The sequence below is a fragment of the Aulonocara stuartgranti genome (assembly GCF_965226115.1).
Source record: "Aulonocara stuartgranti genome assembly, chromosome: 16".
NCBI lineage: Eukaryota > Metazoa > Chordata > Actinopteri > Cichliformes > Cichlidae > Aulonocara > Aulonocara stuartgranti.
Window position 1 is genome coordinate 23604408 of NC_138952.1, and position 10526 is coordinate 23614933.

Consider the following 10526-nt stretch of genomic DNA (forward strand, 5'->3'; position numbering starts at 1 on the left):
CAATAATTTAAATTGGAATTGATTTTTCAATTTACCCACTGACTGTTATGGACACAGAGCATAGGGCCAAATAGAGCTACGTTGTTAGAATTTGTCATGACAGAGCCAAACATGCAAATTTGCACATTTGTTTCATTCCAAGAAAACAATCAGGGAAGACAACAAATTTAGGCCTTGTGTGATTATAGAATTTACGCATTTATGTGGAAAGGTTACTGTAAAAACGACTCACATTTTTGTTGCGAATTAGCGCGCACGATCGCATTAAGAAGTTCAGATGTATAATTTATTGTAATGTTTAACAGGCATTCTATTAGTGCTCAAAAAACTTTAGCTCAGGCCAAAATGTGCCCAGTACACCACATTTCCCACAAGCTTCTAGAGTGGAGTAAAACAGTAGTCTGTTCCAGACAGGGAGCTAGAGCCGTACACGTTTAAGTTTGACAAACTATGCCAATGAACTCTGCAACAACAGCAGTTCCAGCTGCGTTCTAATGAGCATTTATTGTGCCTCTACAGCAGCGCTCGCTTTGCAGAGCCTGCTTCAAAGCGAACCAGATTCTACTTGAGCTGTTTTACAGATGCGTCTCGAAATCCGAGGCCGTTCTTCTGTGGACGAATGGTTCTGTCTTTTGCTCCTGACAGCTGTGCGGGCTTGTTGTTCGCTCTCTCCTGAGTTGTTTTAATAAAGTTGTGCTGCAGGACTAGTGAGAGAAGATTAATGGACGCACAGGAAGTGTGGCAGTTGTGAGAGGATGCAGGACAGAGCGGGCCAGCAGCCATCTGTTCCCTCTCCTTTACAGCTCTCTTAATGGAGAAGCAAACCAAACAACATGGATCTGAGCCCTGCAGACATACACACACACACACACACACACACACAGAGGCAAGCACACACACAGACACGCACACACCTCTATTGCACACAGCTAAACACAAAACATCACTTTATATGACAGAGATGAGAGCTAGGCTTTTGTCATTGTATTCCCCCTTGTTGGATGTGTGCGTGTGCCTGCTGGTACATTTGTGTATATGTGTGTGTGTGTGTGTGTGTGTGTATGTGCTTTTTTTCCCCCTACCTTTCAGCGAAATAAAGTTGGGTGTGAGCCACGGCTGTGAGATTTAGATGAAAGACACAGCCTGGATGGAACGTGATTAAGAGATATGTTCTTGAGGCAAAACAGGACTTGGCATTTGCTGAGACAAAACCTAATCAAATTAAAGCAAAACATGGCCATTGTTGTGGAGTGTGTTCTCTGCTTGTGTCACGTTTGAAATGAAACAGTGTAAAATAGATATGGGCTTGTGTCTGCGCTGCATCACCAGCCCAGTGACTTTATTCAGATTTACACACAGGCACTGACTAATGATGGTTGTGCCCAATGATGCCTAAAGCACTTTATAGAGCTGTCTGGGTTATAAAAAATGTTTACTATGATGGAGCAGAATGGCTCGCTGAAAGAGTATTATTGTTTACAAGATATTGTTTTCGATTAATTCACTCAGCAGAATTGTTAAATTCTCTATCCAACAGGCATGCCAACCTCCAGTTCCTTCTTCCGTCAGTAAGTAGCCTCCAGTCTTCCTTCCGCGGGCTCCCTCTCTACACCAGTGCTCCATATTTATTATTAGCCTTTAATGAAATCTATAGTCCGACTGTTTCTCATTTTGTTTGTTCTCAATGAGCGCAGGCCATGTCACGTTAAATGACAACATGCATCGTCTCCCTCTTTTTCCCAGTGAAGACATCTGTACGACATGATGAAGTTTCCTCTCTGAGTATCAATCCTGTAATTGAGCTCAGGGAGAGGAGACGTGATGTGCACACAGAGGAAGTGAAAGGCCTCCCTCGCTCTTCATTCCATTCCTTCATCCCTCCCTCTGTTTCTCCCTCTTTCCTACACACACACACACACACACACACACTATAGACTAATGCGGCATCCTACTTTTATGCACATTTATTCTTCTCTTCCTCTTTACCTGCTTGTACATTCAATTTGTCAGTCAGCTCTCTTTAGATGCACATCAGCTGAAATAAGTGCATTAGCATTAGCTGCCATAATATTGCTTTCTGTTCAGAGAGCCCTGCACTATGGCAAGGAGCTCTGCAGAGAGGAGAGATGCAAGTGGCATCTCATAATAGTGTCTTCAACAAGCATTTCACAACACTACATCCTAAGTGAGGCCGTGTCCTGGAGCTACGGTGTCTTTATCCATGTCTTTTTATCCGCCTTGTAATGTTGCTTTCTCATTCTTCTTTGACAATACCGTGGATCATGCGGAACCCGAAGTGAGACCGGATTAAATATTAACACAACCTGACACAGTCCCCACTGGAGCTCCTATTCCACTTCACCTAATAGAATTAAAAAACTTTGCCATGTGCATGGAGCAGAACAGTGTTGTGAATGTTATTCTTTACAATGACTTTGAACAAATCTTATATAGATCTACGGAGAACCTGACAAGGAGGAGGCCAAGGTTTCCATTCAACCACTTAGCTGAGCTGGGAGTTGGAAAATACACATACATACACACAGATGAGGGCCTTTACATTATTTATGGTTCTTAATGGTGGCTGGCCGTGTGTGTGAATCAGCAATAGAACAGTCTGCTAAAATAGACACACAGATGTAATCAAGGCCATACATTTCCTCTCCTTCTTGTGCTAAATAGAGGGTCAATTGGAGGCAGTTTAGCAGCATTTGAAACTCTTGCACTAGATTATCTCCTTTTAATAGAGACAAAAGACAATGCAGAAGTAGACTGCAGTTGCCAGAGGAAAAGATTACCTCTGAGAGGCTATCCTTGCTAATGTGCATACCTCACACAGTTCCTGCTCTTCATAAGATATGATTGCACGTCCAAATACAGATAAAAACAATAGCTCATGTGCTTAACCTAGTTTTGTCCACAAAAGGAATCCATTAGTCTCATTGTGCAGCCCTTAAGCTCAGTATCGCAGGGGGGAATCCGCCGTTGCACCGCTACATCCACGCACATGTGCCTCTCATTTCCTATGGCAGTCCAGAAGTATCCTTCAACATCCTATTGTAAAGTTTACCAGGGGAGAGGTTCAGCGTATTAAAGTGCCCTGAGAGAAACGCTAAACGATGTAAATGCAGGCAGCTGCTGGCTGCTAATGCCATACAGTAGATGAGGAGGCCCAGCTGAGGCTGGATGTGTACAGTATCTATATAACATTATAGGCCCTCTTTCATGTCCTTGTGCTCTCTAATGGGAACAATATGAAGACTGATGGTATATAGTAAAACTGTGGAAAACATTGCTTCAAACAAAACTGTTACAAAATCCACTAGGCACCTTTGTTTCGGCATTAATTTGAAGTCAGTCAACATTTTATTTTACATTATTTGTCAGACAGTTAAAAAAACCCAAAGTAAACCAAAGTGTTTCGTTTGGTTTGGTGGCTTTAATTTTAACTACTAGTAAATGGAGTGGCAGAAAAAGCGCATTTCCACAACTGAACAATACTTCTAGTCAGCAGTTTGTCCATTTCTCACGTTTTTCTTTACAGCACATAGCATGCAGGTGTCTCTGTGTGAATATATTTTAGTTGTATTGGAATTTTGTTAATGTTTTAAATGCACAATCTTTCCATGCATCCCCCCCAGGCTACAGTACAACTGTAGCTCTAACTACTCCTTCTTTTCTCCTAATTCAGAGGAGTATTTTCTCCCAGATCTGCTTTGACTTTCAGGATTTAATGGAACACACATGAACACGCAGCATCAGAAACCAGCTCTTTAGAAACACTTTTAATCACGGCACAGATAAATATATAAAAAAAGCACAATCTGAAAAACAAATGCAGCAACACTGTCTCTGATCATCATTTGATAGTGTGCTGACACGCAAACTCTATTAAGCTGTCTTCAAATATGCAAAAATGATATGATTTTACAATGATTACATATTCACTTCCCCAGCTGGCTGGCTCCAAGCGTCTCCATTTGTCATCGACTATTGTGTCCAATTATATGATTAGCTTTGAACACTCCAGCACTTCGAGAGCTCTCGTGTGTTCTGCCGCGCAGAGTGATTCACAAACAAAGTCATTACAACATGTATTCACACATATCAAATAACAAAACAGATGGCCACTGCGCCTGCTGCCTGATTTGTTTTCCACACGAGTGGTGGGAAAAAAAAGAGAAAGGAGAAAAAAAAAGTATTTTGTGCGAGCTGTGTTTAATGCTGACTGTTTTTATTCCCAAAGAAGAGCAGCTGGCTGTTGCGCTGTTAGATCAGCTCCTATGAAAGACAATCTTGTTTTCATTAATTTCTCTACAACAAAGGCACTTGTTGGGAAGATTTAGAATTACAGTGGGTAAAGCTTCCGGATAATTCATCACAGGGACTTGACAGGAAACTTAATTGTTTTAAATGCCAGTTGCTGTGAGCACTGTGGCTGGTTTGTCTTTGATGTCTAACAGGTGGGACACATAGACAACCCTCTGATGTTTCATTTGACCTTTGACCTCTCCCTTATAAATCCACTTGTAGTCCACCAGCCAATAAACCTATCACCATATGATGAACTGCAGTTCCCAGAATTCCACGAGATTGGAAATTTTGATGTCTGCCTTCTTTTATTTAGGACAGTGTAAATCTAACCCTTTCATGCCATACACACTGGCCTCTTCTTCATCTGAATGCTGTTAACCAATCAGCCGAATGCCACGTGGACCATCAGTGCAGTTTATCCTTTTACTACTCTGAGTATGAATACAGCTGGACTTGCTTGTGAAAAATCAATCAGAACATTAACAGAATCAGGCACATTTTAAAGACTTTCACAGTTTAATGGGGTATATTTAGCCTGTGTTTGCAAGTGATCAGCTATGCAATAACTTTGCTATCTGTGATTGCACCACAGGGTGCTCTTACTGTGTAATCGAAAGCGCCACTACACTGTTACCCAGCTACACTGGCTTACTGTCTGACCCAATTAAGATTGCGTTGTCGCGACAGAAACAATAACTCAATTATTTTAACAACTGGCCACACCAAAATCAATTCTTAGTGATGTTTGGGCTGGACACCTATCAAAATCGTCACATTTCTTCCACTTACAGCCACTTGGCAGAGACAGAACTGTCACGCATTCACGTCTAACTCATTTCCTTGTCTGTCATTTGAGGAAGAAGACACTGAGAATAAATTACTTTTGCGACAGAGACCTGACACTGAAGTATCTCCGTGTAGAAAAAAAGGTTCTCTCTTTTAAGCTTAAGGTGGTTTTAAATCTACCGAATAGCCTCCCTGACATCTCTCGAGCATGTTACTGTAAATGCACTCCAAGCGACTGAATCATTTAACATCCAATCAATACAATTCACATTGCACCATAAACACGCTTTGGTCTGATTCCTGTTTCGGAAAGCTGCTAGGACTTCTGTGTAAATGAGGCGCACTGGTTGTTTCACGGGGAAGAAAAACTGAAGTGTTGGCTTTTGTGAAGCTGGATGTAATAAATGAAATCCCCCAATGAACAAAGAAAAAGACTTTTAAAACAGAAAACAAAAATCTTGCACAGTCTGCTTGACAAAAGTCAAGAAAGCACTGTGATGGCCTGCTCTCCTGGGTTGATGGGATCTGTTGTAGCTGTGCCATGCTGCCATCACCTGGCCAATAAATTTACAGCAATTTTAACAAAACTTGTGGTGTGTTGTATGTGCTGCACCACAGGTTGGACTTTCCCTTTTTTCTATGCAAATCTAAATATAAAAGCAGCCGAAAAAACTTTGCTCCTTGTGTGCATGACATCATGCCGCAGCAATGGCAACATTTGCTCACTTCGCCTCTGCAGAAACCGAGGTGCTGCAGAGGTAAAGTTCAAAACACCGCACGATAACAAACCAAAGAGACAATATGTAAAACCCACCATTGTTTCCTGTAAGTCCCCCACCCCCACCCCCCGTGGAGGCTGTCAGTGACGCTGCGAGTAGGTTGAGAAGAGTTTCAATGTTCACGTACAACAAAGCAGACATTGAGATACTGTGTGCTACATCTTAAATGAATGTGAGCTTTATTTTCACCTGCACACATCACACCTGAGACACAGCCACTCGTGCTTTGTCTGCTAAAGCAAAGATGCACAAAAAAAAGAAGAAAAACACCATCTCAAGTCTCATGGGTGAGTCAATCAGCTCTGAACACAGATGTTTTTTGCCACAACAGCAGCACTCCCATACTGTGAGTGTAAATTACACCTTGGAAATTAATTGCAAGTTCTTGATTTAGACTTTGATAATGAACCATGTACACAGCGATGCATTCAGTGTTACATTGTGCAAGAGCGCTCACAGTACGTATCGCAGTCCCATTTTGAAATGACTGTGGCTGTTTCATATCATTGCGCTGGTCATATTGCTCATTGATCTGATGCTGCCTGTGTGCGTGTGCCTGCTCTTTCGTCTCACGCTCCGCAGATAGTTCCTGTACAGAATCACGCTAATCACCCTGTCCTGGAACTGCTTGGAGACGATGTAGTACAGGATGATATCCAAGACTGTGCTTAGGTTCATGAGGAATGTGGTGAAGACTGCCCAAGTGCTATACCCCCCGTCGATGCCGTTCCCCAGCAAACGGACAACCAAACACACATGAAAAGGCACAAAACACACCAGCACTTGGATAATGAGCGTGATTATAATCCGGATGGACTTTTGCTTTACTTTAGGTTTGAGTTTAGAGGTGCGGCCATGAATCAGATTGTCCACAATGACGACATAGCAGCCGATCATTATGCAGATGGGGACGAGGAAGAAAAAGATAAGTCGCACAAAGTTGACGGGGTTGTCATGGCGCATGTGGATGATGTCTTGCATCTTGATGCAGGTGGTGAAGTTAGAGGCCCGGTCAGGGTCCTTCTGGGAGAAGAGCAATGGTACAGAACTGCCCATGGTCATGACCCAGACCCCAACACTGCCCACCACAGCCTTCGGGACGTTTCTCAACTCCTTGCCGTGCTTTGGCTGGACAATGGCCATGTAACGGTCAGTGCTAATCAGGGCAAACAGCCACAAAGCCATGCAAGGGTAGAAAATGGTGAAGGCTGCCATGATTCGACAGAAAAGATCTCCAAAAGGCCAGTAGTCCTGGTGGTGGTATACCATTCTGAAAGGAAGCAGCAGGATGAAGGTGAGGTCTACCAGTGCCACGTTTATCATGTGGATAGTGACTGAGTTCCTTTTCTTTGTGGTTAGGGCAAACACCCATAAAGCTGTGAAATTAACCATGACTCCAATGACGAAGATGAAGCAGTAGAAAATCAGGCCTGAAATGCGGTACTCCACTGGTCCCTGCTCTGGCTTCATAGTTGCAGACATGTTGGTGGAGTTTAGATCCACTGTCATACTGAAAGACAATGGCGTTTGTTTCAGTTGTCATTCATTAGTACCTTTGTTTCAACATTTCGGTTTATATATCACATGTGGTCATGTCTGATGCAGCTGTGGTGCTTTTAATATTCGTATGACACATCCAAAAAGGTTTTGGTACTGAAAAGGATGTACTTTGGCTACCACTTGTGGATCCCTAAAAGTACATCAGCTACATGGAGCTGAATAATTTCAATCAGCTACAAATTCTTAGAGTGACAGTTATGACCAAAATAATCTGTCAAAACAACTCAAAATATAACTTACATATATGGATTGTTTTGAATCTGTTCCTCATCCATCCACACGAGTAAAATCTGAGAAGAAAGACCAAAACATAAAACTTAGAAAAAATGTAAAACTAAGAGTCTTTCCTAACGTTTAGCACGATCAAACCGTCTGCTCTAGACGGGAATTAAAACGACACAATTAGATTTACAGAAGTGACACTCAGTTGAAATGGTGGCTTCTTCTAAATATGGACATTTTTATGTTACAGATGACAGCAGCAGCTGTTAATTTGAATATATATTTTTAAAATGCGGTGCAGCTGTACCATGCGAAACAGAGAGCTTTTCTATAACTGCAGACAACAAAAATCACCCAAATAAACAGAAAAAGAAAAAAATGAAAGCAAATGTTTGATTGAACTGCAATCTGTGGTTAGAGTCAAATGTGGAAGTGTGATTTGTATCCCTGAGAAAGTGATTTAGTATCTTGATAAGAAATCATGTGACTTCTGTTTGACATTTACCCATTTCTTTTCTACTGTACTCCACTCTACGTACTTTTTTTTATTGTATGTAAATAAAATTATAGAATATCTATCAATCTAGATATCCCACAGCAAACTAGACATAATCTAGATGAAAGAAAGATGTAAATGAAACAAACATATCATGTGAATCGATTTTTAGTAGCACCAAAAGACGCATACTGTACAAAGTAGCCATGAAACACGTCTGCCAATACTACAACCTTCAACGCTTAAAAGTGAAACAGATCAGGTAGCTTTGCCTGGACAATAAAAGGCTGCACTTACCACAAAAATCAAACAAACATCTTGACAAGCTCACAACAGCAGGTTTATGAAGCCAAATGGAGCTCATGAAGATGTCAGAATACCAAGCTCTCACGGCCAAAACAGGGAAGTGAATACTTTCTCTCTGAATTTGACTGTAATGGTGGCGAGACAGAAGAGGCTGTAAAGCCCCCTTCACTTCCTGTGTCGCCCGTGCGTTATAGTTTCTGCTCTTTTTTAGATTCCTTTACACTGTCTGCGTGGTTGGAACAGAAATGGACTACAGCTTTCCACAGTCTGCAATTACACCCCCTTAAAGAAAATGATGTGCCATTAGAAGTGGGAGTGTGTTTGGCAGGCAGAGAGATGGCAGATTTAGGGCGAGTTATTGATTGGAAAAGTGGGGTCTGTCACAGCACATTAGTTCTCAGGGGAGTAATCCACAGCAGGTTGCTGCGAGAAGCATCTGCTGCTGGAGAGAAGTAATTAAAAACAGGATGTTGAGGCAGTTGCCATATAAACAGGAAATAAGACGGTGGTAATAGACACTTCACGCTGATGCTGGGAGATGGTTTTACACCACATCGGCTTAATGGATGCAAAGCGCATAGCTCAGGTGAAACGCTCAAGGTCAGCGTGGACCCGGATTGAATACAGATTAATGCGTCTGATTAGTGTGTGTGTGTAAGGTGGTAAAAACTATCAATTGGGACGTTTGACTCAAAGAACTTTGTGAGAACAAAACTTCTTCTGTTCACGTCCTCGCTGGTTCATTCGCAGGGCTTAAAATAGACCGTTTCCATCACTCACCACAGGTTTTTTCTTTTTTGCGGCTCCCACAAAAGGTTTTACATGTTGCCCCGATGCACATTCATAATTGTGCCGTGCAGATTTGTCAGCTTTGATGCTAAACTTCTTCTTATTGTCAGTGGATTTTGGGTTTTTTTTAGTACTGCATTTTGATCACAGCTCATTCAGTCTAATTCTTATTCCTGGGAAATAATTATCTATCGGCTTGTCCTCTTGATGTGTCTTAAAAAAAATCTCGCACCAGATGGTACTTTGTGTTCATTGCAATATGTTGTTATGACAACAGTCTGTGTGATGTTTTCCTGTCTTTGATAGTTGTCATGTGGTTGCGTCAATATTCAACTCTATAGTACATGTTTAATTATTCACCTGTATAAGCAACAAGGAGTGTATTTATGCTTTCTCTATACAGATAACCAGACATCAACTACCTCTCCCCTTCTCCCTTTGCTCTTTTTAAACTATCTATTTTATACTATGCCATTTTTTGTAAAAGCATAAAAGTAATATTTCAATAAAATGATTATTAGGTCCTCTTTTGTAGCTTCCGTCTACATTTAGAATTGATATATGGCCCCTCTGAGAAGCACATTTTATTTGGTTAATCACCACCTCTCTTACGCTGTTTTACACTGCCCTCTAGAGGCTGAAAAGAAATACTACAACACACCCAGCCTGTGGCTTATTTATTCACTGCGGAACGTATATATTATTTTTACATTATAGAAAGCATTATATCAGTATATCATATTTTATTTGTAGTAAGTGCTTTATAAATTTAAGGATTCGCAAACTCAATATTTGTTCAAGGTGGCGCAGAGTTGAAGGGTTTTGTACGCAAACTTTCTTTGACCACATTAGTTAGCTGCGCTGTGGTGTAGTGGTTAGCAGTGATAGCTCATACCAAAAAGGTCGATCTTATGATGTACTTTATCAGCTGATGAGTCTAAATGTGAGAGTGAATTATGGTTTGTCTCAACCCTGTCCAAGAAGCACTCTGGCTCCCACATGCGCACTTTCATCATCAGGCCCCCCTTTCAGACCCACTGCAGTGTGCTAGAAGGCCTGTGTGGGACTCCCTGTTTCCCGTTTGGTGACCTTTGGTGTTTCTCGTTTTCACACACACTAAACAGTAATGACGCTCGAGTCATATAAAAGTAATGTTTAAAATTATAAAAAAAAAAATCCACAAGAGTCTATAAAATGTTACTTGTGCCAGTTTCATTAGAACAGGGGTGTCAAACTCAAATACACAGTGGGCCAAAATTCAAAACTGCAACAAA

The 10526-nt window shown here is 41.4% G+C and overlaps 1 protein-coding gene across 1 annotated transcript; it reads right to left on the reverse strand.

Annotated features, from left to right (window-relative positions):
* Positions 1–6035: 6035 nt before the first annotated feature.
* On the reverse strand, positions 6036–9692 carry gpr18 (G protein-coupled receptor 18). Its single transcript, XM_082508917.1, has 3 exons — positions 8455–9692; positions 7680–7729; positions 6036–7389 (listed from the first exon to the last, which is right to left on the reverse strand). Exons 2-3 carry the CDS (start codon positions 7712–7714, stop codon positions 6378–6380), a joined length of 1047 nt encoding a protein of 348 aa, XP_082365043.1. The 5' UTR covers positions 7715–7729; positions 8455–9692; the 3' UTR covers positions 6036–6377.
* Positions 9693–10526: the final 834 nt, after the last annotated feature.